The sequence below is a fragment of the Oncorhynchus kisutch genome, linkage group LG18 (genome assembly GCF_002021735.2).
Source record: "Oncorhynchus kisutch isolate 150728-3 linkage group LG18, Okis_V2, whole genome shotgun sequence".
NCBI lineage: Eukaryota > Metazoa > Chordata > Actinopteri > Salmoniformes > Salmonidae > Oncorhynchus > Oncorhynchus kisutch.
In genome coordinates, this window is record NC_034191.2 from 5,403,072 (window position 1) to 5,423,071 (window position 20,000).

Below are 20,000 nucleotides of genomic sequence, written 5' to 3' on the forward strand. Positions count from 1 at the left end.
ACAAACACACACACATATGCACACACCACACACACACACACATATACATATATACACACCACACACACACACACACACACACATATACACATATACACACCACACACACACACACACACACACACATATACATATAAACAGATATACACACACACACACACACACACACACACACACACACACACACACACACACACACACACACACACACACACACACACACACACACATACACATACATAGATACATACATACATACATACCTAATTTACCTAAGTATTCAGTCCCTTCTCAATGAGACTCGATATTGAGCTCAGGTTCATCCTGTTTCTATTGATCATCCTTGAGATGTTTCTACAACTTCATTGGAGTCCACCTGTGGTAAATTCAATTTATTGGACATGATTTGGAAAGGCACACACCTGTCTATATAAGGTCCCACAGTTGACAGTGCATTTCAGAGCAAAAACCAAACCATGAGGTCGAAGGAATAGTCTGTAGAGCTCTGAGACAGGATTGTGTCGAGGTACAGATCTGGGGAAGGGTACCAAAACACTTCTACAGTATTGAAGGTCCTCACATGGGGGAGAAGAGCCCTGGTCAGGGAGGGGACCATGAACCCAACGGTCACGCTGAAAGAGCTCCAGAGTTCCTCTATGGAGATGGGAGAACCTTCCAGAAGGACATCCATCTCTTCAGCACCACAATCAGGTCTTTATGGTAGAGTGGCCAGATGGAAGCCACTTTAGTAAAAAGCACATGACAGCCTGCTTGGAGTTTTCCAAAAGACACTTAAATGAACTCAGACCATGACAAACAAGATTCTCTGGTCTGAACGGAGCAAAGTACAGAGAGATCCTTGATGAAAACCTGCTCCAGAGCGCTCAGTACCTCAGACTGGGGGCGAAGGTTCACCATCCAACAGGACAACGACCCTAAGCACACAGCCAAGACAACGCAGGAGTGGCTTTGGGACAAGTCTCTGAATGTCCTTGAGTGGCCCAGCCAGAGCCCAGTCTTGAACCTGATCGAACATCTCTGGAGAGACCTGAAAATAGCAGCTCAGCAACGCTCCCCATCCAACCTGACAGAGATTGAGAGGATCTGCAGAGAATAATGGGAGAAACTCCCCAAATACAGGTGTGCCAAGCTTGTAGCGTCAAACCTAAGAAGAGTCAAGGCTGTAATCACTGCCAAAGGTGCTTCAACAAAGTCCTGAGTAAAGGGTCTGAATACTTATTTAAATGTCATATATATTTTATTTTATAAATGAGCTAAAATGTCTAAAAACCTGTTTTAGCTTTTGATGTGGGAAAAAAAACAATACAATCAATTTTAGAATAAGGCTGCATTGTAACAAAATGTGGAAAAGTCAAGGGGTCTGAATACTTTCCGAATGCACTGTATACATACACACATCCATATGTAGACACACGCACGCACGCACTCACACACACACACACACACACACACACACACACACACACACACACACACACACACACACACACACACACACACACACACACACACACACACACACACACAAGGGAGGCAGACTGGTTCTTTGACAGAGAGGAGCCGGTCATGATTTAATGTATTAACATATTATTAACATATGCCAAAACTCATCCTGTAATTCAAAACAGCTTCCACTCTTATTAACATATGCCAAAATTAACATTTTATTACCATATTTCCCAAACAGCTTCCACTCACTACCACTGGGATTGATTGCTATTGAACCCTTCTACCAATACATTACCTGAACATGTGTCGAGAAGTGAACGATACAACATGTGTTTCCCTTCTGTTCTGGTAACAAACATCTTCACAGATCAGCAGCGTAATCAGCATCTGTTCCGATGTCTTCTCTCCTGCTATTTTAACTGTTGTATTTCTGTCGTGTTCCTGGCATTATGATTTGACTCAACACGTTCTGGTCGGTGCTGGTTGTGAAATCAGACCTCCTCGTGTTCTGTTGGGTTACGTGTTTCTTCTTGTGTTGTTCGTCTAGTGTCATTTTACCTCATACTGCTTCTTCTCCTCTTCTTCTTCTCCTCTTCTTCTTCTCCTCTTCTTCTTCTCCTCTTCTTCTCTTCTTCTTCTCCTCTTCTTCTCCTCTTCTTCTCCTCTTCTTGTCCTCTTCTCTTCTTCTTGTCCTCTTCTCTTCTCCTCTTCTTCTTCTCCTCTTCTCTTCTTGTCCTCTTCTCTTCTCCTCTTCTTCTTCTCCTATTCTTCTTTTCTTCTTCTTCTTCTCTTCTCTTCTTCTTGTCCTCTTCTCCTCTTCTTCTCCTCTTCTCCTATTCTCTTCTTCTTCTCTTCTTCTTCTCCACTTCTTCTTCTCTTCTCTTCTTCTTGTCCACTTCTTCTTCTTCTCTTGTCCTCTTCTTCTTGTCCTCTTCTTCTCTTCTCCTCTTCTTGTCCACTTCTTCTTCTTCTCTTCTCCTCCTCTTCTTGTCCTCTTCTTCTTCTCCTCTTCTTCTTCTCCCCTGCTTCTCTTCTCCTCTTTTTCTCTTCTCCTCCTCTTCTTCTTCTTGTTCTCCTCTTCTTCTTCTTCTCTTCTCCTCTTCTTCTCTTCTTCTCCTCATCTTCTTCTCTTCTTCTCCTCCTCTTCTTCTCTTCTTCTCTTCTCTTCTTCTCCTCTTTGTCTCCTCTTCTTCTCCTCTTCTCTTCTTCTCCTCTTTGTCTCCTCTTCTTCTCCTCTTCTTCTCCTCCTCTTCTTCTCCTCTTCTTCTCCTCTAGATAGATGTCTCTAAAGACAAAGTTAGGGTTAGGATTAGATAGTCCTGTCTCTAAAGACAGAGTTGGGGTTAGGATTAGATAGATGTCCTGTCTCTAAAGACAGAGTTGGGGTTAGGGTTAGATAGATGTCCTGTCTCTAAAGACAGAGTTGGGGTTAGGGTTAGATAGATGTCCTGTCTCTAAAGACAGAGTTAGGGTTAGGGTTAGATAGATGTCCTGTCTCTAAAGACAGAGTTAGGGTTAGGATTAGATAAATGTCCTGTCTCTAAAGACAGAGTTAGGGTTAGATACAGTAGATGTCCTGTGTTGTGCAGTGAACCAACAGGAAGAACAAACACTAGAGAAGACAGGGAATGTTGTTCTGCTGAGATGAACACCAGCGCATCACTAATGGGGGTAGAAGAGGAGGGTGGAGAGAAGAAGGGTTAGAGTAGAAATCTTTCTGCTCATTCTCTCTGTTCTCTCTAATCTCTCTCTCTCCCTCAGGGTAGGGGGTTTCCTGTAATGTGAGTGTTGGGTTCTCCCTTCACTGCTCTGTCACTTATTCCCTCTCTCCCCCCTCGTGTTATTATCAGTGTGTTTGGGACAGGGCAGCTTGGCAGGAACAGGAAGGAAGGCGATAGGGAAGCTAGGCTGCTCTGGGAGATGGTTTGTCAATGACTCAGATCCGCTAGACTCGGTGCCCAAAGGGAGTCTTGGTTTCCTCCTAACAGTACCTTTGCTGTGCTTAACACAACTGAACATCCGGATTCCACTCTGCTCCTTAACTGAGATGTTTACTGGACAACCCAACGACTTTGTCAACCTCCAGTGTGTGTGTGTGTTTGTATGTGTGTATGTGTGTGTGTGTGTGTGTGTGTGTGTGTGTGTGTGTGTGTGTGTGTGTGTGTGTGTGTGTGTGTGTGTGTGTGTGTGTGTGTGTGTGTGTGTGTGTGTGTGTGTGCGTGTGTGAGCGCTGAGAGAGAAGGAATTGTTAGATAATCATTGAGGAGATTGAGGACAGTACGACGACCAGTTTGTTGCATGCTGGTTAGATCTACAGCATCTCGTCAAAAGATCACAAGGATCAGACAGACTCATTAAGATAAGAGCATAAGGGAGGAACTGAATGACACAATCACTTTCACATCTTCATCATCATTATCATCAGCTAAAGCCAAATGATGGCTATAGGGAAGCTTTGTTACCCTGATGGCTGTAGGGAAGCCTTGTAACCCTGATGGCTGTAGGGAAGCCTTGTAACCCTGATGGCTGTAGGGAATCCACCTGATGGCTATAAGGAAGCTTTGTTACCCTGATGGCTGTAGGGAAGCTTTGTAACCCTGATGGCTATAGGGAAGCTTTGTTACCCTGATGGCTGTAGGGAAGCCTTGTAACCCTGATGGCTGTAGGGAATCCACCTGATGGCTATAAGGAAGCTTTGTTACCCTGATGGCTATAGGGAAGCCTTGTAACCCTGATGGCTGTAGGGAAGCCACCTGATGGCTATAAGGAAGCTTTGTTACCCTGATGGCTATAGGGAAGCCTTGTAACCCTGATGGCTGTAGGGAAGCCACCTGATGGCTATAAGGAAGCTTTGTTACCCTGATGGCTATAGGGAAGCCTTGTAACCCTGATGGCTATAGGGAAGCCTTGTTTCCCTGATGGCTATAGGGAAGCCTTGTTACCCTGATGGCTATAGGGAAGCCACCTGATGGCTATAGGGAATCCTTGTTACCCTGATGGCTATAAGGAAGCTTTATTACCCTGATGGCTATATGGAAGCCACCTGATGGCTATAAGGAAGCCTTGTAACCCTGATGGTTATAGGAAGCCTTGTAACCCTGATGGCTATAGGGAAGCCTTGTTACCCTGATGGCTATAGGGAAGCCACCTGATGGCTATAGGGAATCCTTGTTACCCTGATGGCTATAGGGAAGCCTTGTTACCCTGATGGCTATAGGGAATCCTTGTTACCCTGATGGCTATAGGGAAGCTTTGTTACCCTGATGGCTATAGGGAAGCCTTGTTACCCTGATGGCTACAGGGAAGCATTGTTACCCTGATGGCTATAGGGAGGCCTTGTTACCCTGATGGCTATAGGGAAGCCACCTGATGGCTTTAGGGAAGCCTTGTTACCCTGATGGCTATAGGGAAGCTTTGTTACCCTGATGGCTACAGGGAAGCATTGTTACCCTGATGGCTATATGGAGGCCTTGTTACCCTGATGGCTATAGGGAAGCTTTGTTACCCTGATGGCTATAGGGGAGCATTGTTACCCTGATGGCTATAGGGAGGCCTTGTTACCCTGATGGCTATAGGGAAGCCACCTGATGGCTTTAGGGAAGCCTTGTTACCCTGATGGCTATATGGAGGCCTTGTTACCCTGATGGCTATAGGGAAGCCTTGTTACCCTGATGGCTACAGGGAAGCATTGTTACCCTGATGGCTATATGGAGGCCTTGTTACCCTGATGGCTATAGGGAAGCTTTGTTACCCTGATGGCTATAGGGAAGCCTTGTTACCCTGATGGCTATAGGGAAGCATTGTTACCCTGATGGCTATAGGGAAGCCACCTGATGGCTATAGGGAAGCCTTGTTACCCTGATGGCTATAGGGAAGCCTTGTTACCCTGATGGCTATAGGGAAGCTTTGTTACCCTGATGGCTATAGGGAAGCCTTGTAACCCTGATGGCTATAGGGAAGCCACCTGATGGCTATAGGGAAGCTTTGTTACCCTGATGGCTATAGGGACGCTTTGTTACCCTGATGGCTACAGGGAAGCCACCTAATGGCTATAGGGAAGCTTTGTTACCCTGATGGCTATAGGGACGCTTTGTTACCCTGATGGCTATATGGAAGCTTTGTTACCCTGATGACTATAGGGAAGCCTTGTTAGCCTGATGGCTATAGGGAAGCCTTGTTACCCTGATGGCTATAGGGATGCTTTGTTACCCTGATGGCTATATGAAAGCCTTGTTACCTTGATGGCTATAGGGATGCCTGGTTACCCTGATGGCTATAGGGAAGCCTTGTAACCCTGATGGCTATAGGGAAGCCTTGTTACCCTGATGGCTCTAGGGAAGCCACCTGATGGCTATAGGGAAGCCACCTGATGGCTATAGGAAAGCCTTGTAACCCTGGTGCCTATAGGGAAGTCACCTGGTGCCTATAGGGAAGCCACATGGTGCCTATAGGGAAGCCTTGTAACCCTGGTGCCTATAGGGAAGCCGTGTAACCCTGGTGCCTATAGGGAAGCCTTGTAACCCTGGTGCCTATAGGGAAACCTTTTAACCCTGGTGCCTATAGGGAAGCATTTTAACCCTGGTGCCTATAGGGAAGCCTTTTAACCCTGGTGCCTATAGGGAAGCCTTTTAACCCTGGTGCCTATAGGGAAACATTTTAACCCTGGTGCCTATAGGGAAGCCTTTTAACCCTGGTGCCTATAGGGAAGCCTTTTAACCCTGGTGCCTATAGGGAAGCCACCGCATCATACCTTTTCTGTTATCATTCTGGAACATTATGTACTTTCCATTTGAGCTCCCAATGAAAACATGACTCAGTACAGAAGTCACCCTACTCTTATGCATTTACGTTCAGCTTCCTACTTATATTCCTGTGTCATGTGTCTGGTCCAACCAATCAAAAGAAGGGCTCGTTCTGCTCTTGCTCTGTGCTGTACATGGCCCAGCTTCACTCAGAGTGGTTAGGGTCCCAGACCTCAGTGGGTCAGGAGCATGTTTACTTACTGATGGTTGACTGAGATGTATTTCTACCAGCCCATAAGTCATTGTACATAAGTAGATTGAAGGCTAAATGACTTGGTTACTTAATAATTTGGTTACTTAATGACTTGGTTAGTTAAAGACTTGGTTAATTACACACATTTTCATCGGGGAACGCAATCCCTCATTCTTCTCAGATTTGTGAAAAGTCGTCCGCAAACTGTAGCACACGTGTGGATAAACAGTTACTTGTCTAACAGAACACAGAGGGTGTTCTTTAACGGAAGCCTCGCAAACATAATCGAGGTAGACTCAGGGATTCCCCAGGGTAGCTGTTTAGGCCCCTTGTTTCTTTCAATCTTTACCAACAACATGCCACTGACTTTGAGTAAAGCCAGAGTGTCTATGTATGCAGATGACTCAACACTATACATGTCAGCTACTACAGTGACTGAAATGACTGCAACACTTAAAGAGTTGCAGTTAGTTTCAGAGAGGGTGGGAAGGAATAAGTTAGTCCTAAATATTTATAAAACTAAAAGCATTGTATTTTGGACAAATCATTCACTAAACCCTAAACCTCAACTAAATATTCTAATAAATAATGTGGAAATTGAGCAAGTTGAGATTACTAAACTGCTTGGAGTAACCCTAGATTGTAAACTGTCATGGTCAAAACATATAGATACAACAGTAGCTAAGAAGTCTGGGCGCACTATCTTGTCTCATCGCTACAACTCCCGTACGCACTCGGGAGAGACGAAGGTTGAGAGCCATGCGTCCTCCGAAACACAACCCAACCAAGCCGCACTGCTTCTTAACACAGCGCGCATCCAACCCAGAAGCCAGCCGCACCAATGTGTCGGAGGAAACACCGTGCACCTGGCGAACTTGGTTAGAGTGCACTGCGCCCGGCCCACCACAGGAGTCGCTAGTGCGCAATGAGACAAGGATATCCCTACCGGCCATGCCCTCCCTAACCCAGACGACGTTAGGCGACGCAATTGTGCATCGCCCCACAGACCTCCCGGTCGCGGCCGGCTGCAACAGAGCCTGGGCGCGAACCCAGAGTCTCTGGTGGCACAGCAATTTATTATTATAATTTTTTTACCTTTATTTAACTAGGCAAGTCAGTTAAGAACAAATTCTTATTTTCAATGACGGCCTAGGAACAGTGGGATAACTGCCTGTTCAGGGGGAGAATGACAGATTTTTACCTTGTCAGCTCGGGGGTTTGAACTTGCAACCTTTCGGGTACTAGTCCAACACTCTAACCACTAGGCTACCCTGCAATGCAGTGCCCTAGAACACTGCGCCACCCAGGAGGCTGTCTATTGTATTATTGACTGTACGTTTGTTAATTCTATGTGTAACTCTGTGTTGTTGTTTGTTTCGCACTGCTTTGCTTTATCTTGGCCAGGTCGCAGTTGTAAATGAGAACTTGTTCTCAACTGGCCTACCTGGTTAAATAAAGGTGTTCTCAACTAGCCTACCTGGTTAAATAAAGGTGTTCTCAACTAGCCTACCTGGTTAAATAAAGGTGTTCTCAACTGGCCTACCTGGTTAAATAAAGGTGTTCTCAACTGGCCTACCTGGTTAAATAAAGGTGTTCTCAACTGGCCTACCTGGTTAAATAAAGGTGTTCTCAACTAGCCTACCTGGTTAAATAAAGGTGTTCTCAACTGGCCTACCTGGTTAAATAAAGGTGTTCTCAACTAGCCTACCTGGTTAAATAAAGGTGTTCTCAACTAGCCTACCTGGTTAAATAAAGGTGTTCTCAACTAGCCTACCTGGTTAAATAAAGGTGTTCTCAACTAGCCTACCTGGTTAAATAAAGGTGTTGTCAACTAGCCTACCTGGTTAAATAAAGGTGTTCTCAACTGGCCTACCTGGTTAAATAAAGGTGTTCTCAACTGGCCTACCTGGTTAAATAAAGGTGTTCTCAACTAGCCTACCTGGTTAAATAAAGGTGTTCTCAACTAGCCTACCTGGTTAAATAAAGGTGTTCTCAACTAGCCTACCTGGTTAAATAAAGGTGTTCTCAACTAGCCTACCTGGTTAAATAAAGGTGTTCTCAACTAGCCTACCTGGTTAAATAAAGGTGTTGTCAACTAGCCTACCTGGTTAAATAAAGGTGTTCTCAACTAGCCTACCTGGTTAAATAAAGGTGTTCTCAACTAGCCTACCTGGTTAAATAAAGGTGTTCTCAACTAGCCTACCTGGTTAAATAAAGGTGTTCTCAACTAGCCTACCTGGTTAAATAAAGGTGTTCTCAACTAGCCCACCTGGTTAAATAAAGGTGTTCTCAACTAGCCTACCTGGTTAAATAAAGGTGTTCTCAACTAGCCTACCTGGTTAAATAAAGGTGTTCTCAACTGGCCTACCTGGTTAAATAAAGGTGTTCTCAACTAGCCTACCTGGTTAAATAAAGGTGTTCTCAACTAGCCTACCTGGTTAAATAAAGGTGTTCTCAACTAGCCTACCTGGTTAAATAAAGGTGTTCTCAACTAGCCCACCTGGTTAAATAAAGGTGTTCTCAACTAGCCTACCTGGTTAAATAAAGGTGTTCTCAACTAGCCCACCTGGTTAAATAAAGGTGTTCTCAACTAGCCTACCTGGTTAAATAAAGGTGTTCTCAACTAGCCTACCTGGTTAAATAAAGGTGTTCTCAACTAGCCTACCTGGTTAAATAAAGGTGTTCTCAACTAGCCCACCTGGTTAAATAAAGGTGTTCTCAACTGGCCTACCTGGTTAAATAAAGGTGTTCTCAACTGGCCTACCTGGTTAAATAAAGGTGTTCTCAACTAGCCTACCTGGTTAAATAAAGGTGTTCTCAACTGGCCTACCTGGTTAAATAAAGGTGTTCTCAACTAGCCTACCTGGTTAAATAAAGGTGTTCTCAACTAGCCTACCTGGTTAAATAAAGGTGTTCTCAACTAGCCTACCTGGTTAAATAAAGGTGTTCTCAACTAGCCTACCTGGTTAAATAAAGGTGTTCTCAACTAGCCTACCTGGTTAAATAAAGGTGTTCTCAACTAGCCTACCTGGTTAAATAAAGGTGTTCTCAACTAGCCTACCTGGTTAAATAAAGGTGTTGTCAACTAGCCTACCTGGTTAAATAAAGGTGTTCTCAACTAGCCTACCTGGTTAAATAAAGGTGTTCTCAACTAGCCTACCTGGTTAAATAAAGGTGTTCTCAACTAGCCTACCTGGTTAAATAAAGGTGTTCTCAACTAGCCCACCTGGTTAAATAAAGGTGTTCTCAACTGGCCTACCTGGTTAAATAAAGGTGTTCTCAACTGGCCTACCTGGTTAAATAAAGGTGTTCTCAACTAGCCTACCTGGTTAAATAAAGGTGTTCTCAACTGGCCTACCTGGTTAAATAAAGGTGTTCTCAACTAGCCTACCTGGTTAAATAAAGGTGTTCTCAACTAGCCTACCTGGTTAAATAAAGGTGTTCTCAACTAGCCTACCTGGTTAAATAAAGGTGTTCTCAACTAGCCTACCTGGTTAAATAAAGGTGTTCTCAACTAGCCTACCTGGTTAAATAAAGGTGTTCTCAACTAGCCTACCTGGTTAAATAAAGGTGTTCTCAACTAGCCTACCTGGTTAAATAAAGGTGTTGTCAACTAGCCTACCTGGTTAAATAAAGGTGTTCTCAACTAGCCTACCTGGTTAAATAAAGGTGTTCTCAACTAGCCTACCTGGTTAAATAAAGGTGTTCTCAACTAGCCTACCTGGTTAAATAAAGGTGTTCTCAACTAGCCTACCTGGTTAAATAAAGGTGTTCTCAACTAGCCTACCTGGTTAAATAAAGGTGTTCTCAACTAGCCTACCTGGTTAAATAAAGGTGTTCTCAACTAGCCTACCTGGTTAAATAAAGGTGTTCTCAACTAGCCTACCTGGTTAAATAAAGGTGTTCTCAACTAGCCTACCTGGTTAAATAAAGGTGAAATAAAAAATGTAAATAAAAAAACAGACATCGCTTTCTGGATTGAGCTTATCGCTAAATAGATGTGTATTTGTATTTATTATGGATCCCCATTAGTTCCTGCCAAGGCAGCAGCTACTCTTCCTGGGGTTTATTATGGATCCCCATTAGTTCCTGCCAAGGCAGCAGCTAGTCTTCCTGGGGTTTATTATGGATCCCCATTAGTTCCTGCCAAGGCAGCAGCTACTCTTCCTGGGGTTTATTATGGATCCCCATTAGTTCCTGCCGAGGCAGCAGCTACTCTTCCTGGGGTTTATTATGGATCCCCATTAGTTCCTGCCAAGGCAGCAGCTACTCTTCCTGGGGTTTATTATGGATCCCCATTAGTTCCTGCCGAGGCAGCAGCTACTCTTCCTGGGGTTTATTATGGATCCCCATTAGTTCCTGCCAAGACAGCAGCTACTCTTCCTGGGGTTTATTATGGATCCCCATTAGTTCCTGCCAAGGCAGCAGCTATTCTTCCTGGGGTTTATTATGGATCCCCATTAGTTCCTGCCAAGGCAGCAGCTACTCTTCCTGGGGTTTATTATGGATCCCCATTAGTTCCTGCCAAGGCAGCAGCTACTCTTCCTGGGGTTTATTATGGATCCCCATTAGTTCCTGCCAAGGCAGCAGCTATTCTTCCTGGGGTGTATTATGGATCCCCATTAGTTCCTGCCAAGGCTGCAGCTACTCTTCCTGGGGTTTATTATGGATCCCCGTTAGTTCCTGCCAAGGCAGCAGCTACTCTTCCTGGGGTTTATTACGGATCCCCGTTAGTTCCTGCCAAGTTAGCAGCTACTCTTCCTGGGGTTTATTATGGATCCCCATTAGTCTGCTCTGTTCTGTCTGTCTGTTCTGTCTGCTCTGTGTGTCTGTTCTGCCTGTCTGTTCTGTATGTCTGTTCTGTCTGTCTGTTCTGCCTGTCTGTTCTGTATGTATGTTCTGTCTGTCTACTCTGTCTGCTCTGTCTGTCTAAAAAAAACTTTTTTGTTTGTCATTATGGGGCATTGTGTGTAGATAGATGAGATACTTTTTATTTCTTATTATCCCTTTTAGAATATGGCTGTAACGTAACAAAATGTGAAACAAAGTCAACATGTCTGAATACTTTTTCCGAATGAACTGTATGTATGTATTTCAGTGTGGAGGAGGTAGGAGCAACAGGTATATAGCCTTCCTGCAGGAATCTGGTTCCTCCCAGTGTAATTACAGAGCTGTCTATCTCTCTGCCTGTCACAACAGCTGTCCCTGGCTTACTTGGGTTAGAGAGGAGGCCTTGATTAAACACACAAATCCCCCCCCACACCCAGGGTTAGCATGCAGCCTAACACACAAGGGGGGTGGGGTTCCACTCTAACCTAGCATGCCATACAGGGCTTCCTGTCCCCACACCTAGTCTGGTAACATTCATTACACACTCATTACACACTCATTACACACTCCATACACTCATAGCCGGTGGAAGTAGTTTAGTAGTCTTTTTACCCACGCTGCAGACGGATATTATCTTCGCTACTTTTGTGAGAAAAAAATAATATTTAAATTTCTTTTCAAAATGAATATTCATTTTGTTTTATCAGATTTTTCAGAGGGTGTTGCAGCACCCTCTGCAGCCCTACTTCCCACAGCTAAAGCTAACACTCACCTCCTAGAATGGGACACCATGCAGGGTGGAGGCTCTACGCATTTACACTAACATGCTAACACACAGCTAAAGCTAACACTCACCTCCTAGAATAGGACACCATGCAGGGTGGAGGCTCTACACATTTACACTAACATGCTAACACACAGCTAAAGCTAACACTCACCTCCTAGAATAGGACACCATGCAGGGTGGAGGCTCTACACATTTACACTAACATGCTAACACACAGCTAAAGCTAACACTCACCTCCTAGAATAGGACACCATGCAGGGTGGAGGCTCTACACATTTACACTAACATGCTAACACACAGCTAAAGCTAACACTCACCTCCTAGAATAGGACACCATGCAGGGTGGAGGCTCTACACATTTACACTAACATGCTAACACACAGCTAAAGCTAACACTCACCTCCTAGAATAGAACACCATGCAGGGTGGAGGCTCTACGCATTTACACTAACATGCTAACACACAGCTAGCCTGGTGCTCCAAGCTAGCTCCAGCTAGATAATGATTAGGTTGTTGTTGTCATCTATACAGTTTCTATAGAGATGCTACAGCAACATATAGTTTTACAATGACGGCCAAACCCGGGACGACGCTGGGCCAATTGTGCACCGTCACGGTGACGGTTGTGATACAGCCTGGATTCGAACCAGGGTTGTATGTGGTGACGCCTCAAGCACTGAGATGCGGTGCCTCAGATCGTTGCGCAACTCGGGAGCCCAAAATAGCAGTGTCCATCATGCATCTGCCACTGGCGTGTATGTTAACTGGGTGTTAAACGGAAAGCAAAAGTCTCAACGGGAAAGTACTCTATTGCAACTGATAAGGTATTGAAAAAGGGAAGTGGGGTTATTCACTGCAAATACTGTGTTTCCCTAATGCCCTATACTGGCCTCTGCCCTCTACTGTATTATGGATGTGTAAGGCAAACCAGCCGCGTACGTCCGACACGCGATCTCTTGCTCACAACATGTTGTAATTTAAGTCAACTTGACGAAGCAGGAGGCTGGCTTGTGACTCTTAGTTATCGTCCGATCTCAGGGCGGGGGGGGGGGGGGGGGGGGGGGTGAAGTCACTGCACGCTGACTAGCTCTCACTAGCTTAGTGTACATACTGATGATAAATAACAGTTATGTATAGTAAAGTGTTGGCTCTTCCTGGTATGGACTGGTTCTGTCTCCAGGTCTCTGCTATCAAAGTGGGTTTACTGGAGCTCAGCAGCAGAGCTAATATTGAGCTCTAACAGGCAGCTAGGGCTGGTATTGAGCTATAGCAGGGTTAGGGCTGGTATTGAGCTATAGCAGGGTTAGGGCTGGTATTGAGCTGTAGCAGGGTTAGGGCTGGTATTGAGATGGAGCAGGCTGATGTAACAGGGTTAGGGCTGGTATTGAGCTGTAGCAGGGTTAGGGCTGGTATTGAGCTGTAGCAGGGTTAGGGCTGGTATTGAGCTGTAGCAGGGTTAGGGCTGGTATTGAGCTGTAGCAGGGTTAGGGCTGGTATTGAGCTGTAGCAGGGTTAGGGCTGGTATTGAGCTGTAGCAGGGTTAGGGCTGGTATTGAGCTATAGCAGGGTTAGGGCTGGTATTGAGCTGTAGCAGGGTTAGGGCTGGTATTGAGCTGTAGCAGGGTTAGGGCTGGTATTGAGCTGTAGCAGGGTTAGGGCAGGTATTGAACTGTAGCAGGGTTAGGGCTGGGATTGAGCTGTAGCAGGATTAGGGCTGGTATTGAGCTGTAGCAGGGTTAGGACTGGTATTGAGCTGTAGCAGGGTTAGGGCTGGTATTGAGCTGTAGCAGGATTAGGGCTGGTATTGAGCTGTAGCAGGGTTAGGGCTGGCATTGAGCTGTAGCAGTGTTAGGGCTGGTATTGAGATGTAACAGGGTTAGGGCTGGTATTGAGCTGTAGCAGGGTTAGGGCTGATATTGAGCTATAGCAGGGTTAGGGATGGTATTGAGCTACAGCAGGGTTAGGGCTGGTATTGAGCTGTAGCAGGGTTAGGGCAGGTATTGAGCTGTAGCAGGGTTAGGGCTGGTATTGAGCTGTAGCAGGGTTAGGACTGGTATTGAGCTGTAGCAGGGTTAGGGCTGGTATTGAGCTGTAGCAGGATTAGGGCTGGTATTGAGCTGTAGCAGGGTTAGGGCTGGCATTGAGCTGTAGCAGTGTTAGGGCTGGTATTGAGATGTAACAGGGTTAGGGCTGGTATTGAGCTGTAGCAGGGTTAGGGCTGATATTGAGCTATAGCAGGGTTAGGGATGGTATTGAGCTACAGCAGGGTTAGGGCTGGTATTGAGCTGTAGCAGGGTTAGGGCAGGTATTGAGCTGTAGCAGGGTTAGGGCTGGTATTGAGCTGTAGCAGGATTTGGGCTGGTATTAAGCTGTAGCAGGGTTAGGGCTGGCATTGAGCTGTAGCAGGGTTAGGGCTGGTATTGAGATGTAGCAGGGTTAGGGCTGGTATTGAGCTGTAGCAGGGTTAGGGCTGATATTGAGCTGTAGCAGGGTTAGGGCTGGTATTGAGCTATAGCAGGGTTAGGGCTGGTATTGAGCTGTAGCAGGGTTAGGGCTGGTATTGAGCTATAGCAGGGTTAGGGATGGTATTGAGCTACAGCAGGGTTAGGGCTGGTATTGAGCTGTAGCAGGGTTAGGACTGGTATTGAGCTGTAGCAGGGTTAGGGCTGGTAGTGAGCTACAGCAGGGTTAGGGTTGATATTGAGCTGTAGCAGGGTTAGGGCTGGTATTGAGCTATAGCAGGGTTAGGGCTGGTATTGAGCTGTAGCAGGGTTAGGGCTGGTATTGAGCTGTAGCAGGGTTAGGGCTGGTATTGAGCTGTAGCAGGGTTAGGGCTGGTATTGAGCTATAGCAGGGTTAGGGATGGTATTGAGCTACAGCAGGGTTAGGGCTGGTATTGAGCTGTAGCAGGGTTAGGACTGGTATTGAGCTGTAGCAGGGTTAGGGCTGGTATTGAGCTACAGCAGGGTTAGGGTTGATATTGAGCTGTAGCAGGGTTAGGGCTGGTATTGAGCTGTAGCAGGGTTAGGGCTGGTATTGAGCTGTAGCATGGTTAGGGCTGGTATTGAGCTATAGCACAGTTAGGGCTGGTATTGAGCTGTAGCAGGGTTAGGGCTGGTATTGAGCTATAGCAGGGTTAGGGCTGGTATTGAGCTGTAGCAGGGTTAGGGCTGGTATTGAGCTGTAGCAGGGTTAGTGCTGGTATTGAGCTGTAGCAGGGTTAGGGCTGGTATTGAGTTACAGCAGGGTTAGGGCTGATATTGAGCTGTAGCAGGGTTAGGGCTGGTATTGAGTTACAGCAGGGTTAGGGTTGATATTGAGCTGTAGCAGGGTTAGGGCTGGTATTGAGCTGTAGCAGGGTTAGGGCTGGTATTGAGCTGTAGCAGGGTTAGGGCTGGTATTGAGCTGTAGCACGGTTAGGGCTGGTATTGAGCTGTAGCAGGGTTAGGGCTAATATTGAGCTATAGCAGGGTTAGGGCTGGTATTGAGCTGTAGCAGGGTTAGGGCTGGTATTGAGCTGTAGCAGGGTTAGGGCTAATATTGAGCTATAGCAGGGTTAGGGCTGGTATTGAGCTGTAACAGGGTTAGGGCTGGTATTGAGCTGTAGCAGGGTTAGGGCTGGTATTGAGCTGTAGCACGGTTAGGGCTGGTATTGAGCTGTAGCAGGGTTAGGGCTAATATTGAGCTATAGCAGGGTTAGGGCTGGTATTGAGCTGTAGCAGGGTTAGGGCTGGTATTGAGCTGTAACAGGGTTAGGGCTAATATTGAGCTATAGCAGGGTTAGGGCTGGTATTGAGCTATAGCAGGGTTAGGGCTGGTATTGAGCTATAGCAGGGTTAGGGCTGGTATTGAGCTGTAACAGGCTGGGGCAAAACAGAGGTTTGGTCCTGGGCCAGACCCAGGGTGCCACACGCACGCAGACAGCTCCTCCCCCCTCTACCTCCTCCCTCTGCCTCTCCCCTCTGTCTCCCCCTTGTAGGTTTCCACACCGTATCTATGCGCATGTCTACTACGGTTCACTTTTCACTTCACTTTTTCACACCCTCTCTCTCTCTCTCTCTCTCTCTCTCTCTCGCTCTATGTAACATGTGACAGCTCTCTTCCTGTCCCTGCCTCCCACATCCCCTCTGCACCTCCTCCACCCTCATACACCCTTCCCATCATCCACCCTTCCCCTCATCCACCCTTCCCTTCCCCCCTCTCTCTATACTTTTCTCTCCATTATCTGGTCTGTCTCTGTCTGACTTATAACTGTGTGATAAAATGCCTGGTATAATGGATGGTGTTTAGAGCCATCAGTGGCTTGTCTCTGCTTCGCTCTACAAACCAGGAGGAATGTTCCTGCTCTACTCTGCCATGAACCACATATAGACTAGATATGATACACACAGAGTGGTTTCTTATAAGGCAAGCCCAACAGTATAAGAGTACAGGTGGAATGGCTGGCTACTTGTTAAACAGGCAGCTGTACAGTTAATTGTATACTGTAGAGCAGAAGGACATGTAGGCTTCCCAGAGCTGAAGTAAACCCCAATGGTTGAAACTCTATTGTTGATTCAAAAGAAGTGCATTTGTTGATTTAATTTTTTTGCAACTAATCACATTGATGCTACGTGGCTACAGTACATTGATGCTACGCGGCTACAGTACATTGATGCTACAGTACATTGATGCTACGCGGCTACAGTACATTGATGCTACAGTACATTGATGCTACGCGGCTACAGTACATTGATGCTGCAGTACATTGATGCTACAGTATATTGATGCTACAGTACATTGATGCTATGTGGCTACAGTACATTGATGCTATGCAGCTACAGTACATTGATGCTACAGTACATTGATGCTACGTGGCTACAGTAAATTTGTGCTACAGTACATTGATGCTATGTGGCTACAGTACATTGATGCTACAGTACATTGTTGCTACGTGGCTACAGTACATTGATGCTACAGTACATTGATGCTACAGTACATTGATACTACGTGGCTACAGTACATTGATGCTACAGTATATTGATGCTACACGGCTACAGTACATTGATGCTATGCGGCTACAGTACATTGATGCTACGCGGCTACAGTACATTGATGCTACAGTATATTGATGCTATGCGGCTACAGTATATTGATGCTACGCGGCTACAGTATATTGATGCTACGCGGCTACAGTACATTGATGCTACGCGGCTACAGTATATTGATGCTATGCGGCTACAGTACATTGATGCTACGCGGCTACAGTACATTGATGCTATGCGGCTACAGTACATTCATGCTACAGTACATTGATGCTACGTGGCTACAGTACATTGATGCTACAGTACATTGATGCTACGCGGCTACAGTACATTGATGCTACGTGGCTACAGTACATTGATGCTACGCGGCTACAGTACATTGATGCTACAGTACATTGATGCTACGCGGCTACAGTACATTGATGCTACAGTACATTGATGCTACGCGGCTACAGTACATTGATGCTGCAGTACATTGATGCTACAGTACATTGATGCTATGTGGCTACAGTACATTGATGCTACGCAGCTACAGTACATTGATGCTACAGTACATTGATGCTACGTGGCTACAGTAAATTTGTGCTACAGTACATTGATGCTATGTGGCTACAGTACATTGATGCTACAGTACATTGTTGCTACGTGGCTACAGTACATTGATGCTACAGTACATTGATGCTATAGTACATTGATACTACGCGGCTACAGTACATTGATGCTACAGTATATTGATGCTATGCGGCTACAGTATATTGATGCTACGCGGCTACAGTATATTGATGCTACGCGGCTACAGTACATTGATGCTACGCGGCTACAGTATATTGATGCTATGCGGCTACAGTACATTGATGCTACGCGGCTACAGTACATTGATGCTACGCGGCTACAGTACATTCATGCTACAGTACATTGATGCTACGTGGCTACAGTACATTGATGCTACAGTACATTGATGCTACGCGGCTACAGTACATTGATGCTACGTGGCTACAGTACATTCATGCTACACGGCTACAGTACATTGATGCTACACGGCTACAGTTCATTGATACTACGTGGCTACAGTACATTGATGCTACGTGGCAACAGTATATTGATGCTACACGGCTGCAGTACATTGATGCTATGCGGCTACAGTACATTGATGCTACGTGGCTACAGTACATTGATGCTACGTGGCTACAGTACATTGATGCTACGTGGCTACAGTATATTGATGCTGCAGTACATTGATGCTACAGTATATTGATTTTACACGGCTGCAGTACATTGATGCTACGTGGCTACAGTATATTGATGCTACGTGGCTACAGTACATTGATGCTACACGGCTGCAGTACATTGATGCTACGTGGCTACAGTACATTGATGCTACGTGGCTACAGTATATTGATGCTACGTGGCTACAGTAGATTGATGCTACACGGCTGCAGTAAATTGATGCTATGCGACTACAGTACATTGATCCTACGTGGCTACAGTACATTAATGCTACGTGGCTACAGTTCATTGATGCTACACGACTACAGTACATTGATGCTACGCGGCTACAGTACATTGATGCTATGCGGCTACAGTACATTGATGCTACAGTACATTGATGCTACGCGGCTACAGTACATTGATGCTACAGTACATTGATGCTATGCAGCTACAGTACATTGATGCTACACGGCTGCAGTACATTGATGCTACGTGGCTACAGTACATTGATGCTATGCGGCTGCAGTACATTGATGCTACAGTACATTGATGCTACGAGGCTACAGTACATTGATGCTACAGTACATTGATGCTACGAGGCTACAGTACATTGATGCTACAGTACATTGATGCTACGCGGCTACAGTACATTGATGCTACGCGGCTACAGTACATTGATGCTACGCGGCTACAGTACATTGATGCTACAGTACATTGATGCTACAGTACATTGATGCTACAGTACATTGATGCTAAGCGGCTACAGTACATTGTTAAATAACAAGAGAACACTGTTGTCTCAACTGTTTCTCTCTCTGTGTGCCCCAGATAAGAATGTCACCAAGCACCAGATGCTGTTTAACCTGAATGAGATGAGGTCCAGCATTGGGGACTACCATCTACTCTCCAGCGCTGAGCTCCGCCTGCTCATCAAAACCACTAACATCCCGTCTGGCAGTGAGCAGCGCCTGGAGCTTTACAAGGGGCTGGGCGACAGCAGACGATACCTGGGATCACGCTTCGTCACCAACAAGTGGAGTGACCGCTGGCTGGCTTTCGACGTCACTGAAACCCTCAAGGAATGGCTGAAGGGGACCGGTGAGTCCAGACAGATAACAGTCTGTAGTCAGGTCATAGCCAGTGTAAGTCATCTGTAAGTCAGGTCATAACCTGTGTAAGTCAGGTCATAGCCTGTGTAAGTTATCTGTAAGTCAGGTCATAGCCAGTGTAAGTCAGGTCATAGCCTGTATAAGTCAGGTCATAGCCTGTATAAGTCAGGTCATAGCCAGTGTAAGTCATCTGTAAGTCAGGTCATAGCCAGTATAAGTCAGGTCATAGCCAGTGTAAGTCATCTGTAAGTCAGGTCATAACCTGTGTAAGTCAGGTCATAGCCTGTGTAAGTTATCTGTAAGTCAGGTCATAGCCAGTGTAAGTCAGGTCATAGCCTGTATAAGTCAGGTCATAGCCTGTATAAGTCAGGTCATAGCCAGTGTAAGTCATCTGTAAGTCAGGTCATAGCCAGTATAAGTCAGGTCATAGCCAGTGTAAGTCATCTGTAAGTCAGGTCATAGCCTGTATAAGTCAGGTCATAGCCTGTATAAGTCAGGTCATAGCCAGTGTAAGTCATCTGTAAGTCAGGTCATAGCCAGTATAAGTCAGGTCATAGCCAGTGTAAGTCATCTGTA

At 45.7% G+C, this 20,000-nt stretch overlaps 1 protein-coding gene across 1 annotated transcript in view; it reads left to right on the forward strand.

Annotated features, from left to right (window-relative positions):
• The window catches only part of tgfb1a (transforming growth factor, beta 1a), a 34,924-nt gene that overhangs the window by 3,062 nt on the left and 11,862 nt on the right, over nt 1-20,000 (forward strand). Inside the window, exon 2 of the mRNA XM_031795375.1 lies at nt 19,144-19,413. Within this exon, the coding sequence (XP_031651235.1) occupies nt 19,144-19,413 (270 nt within the window). The remainder of the gene's footprint in view (nt 1-19,143; nt 19,414-20,000) is intronic.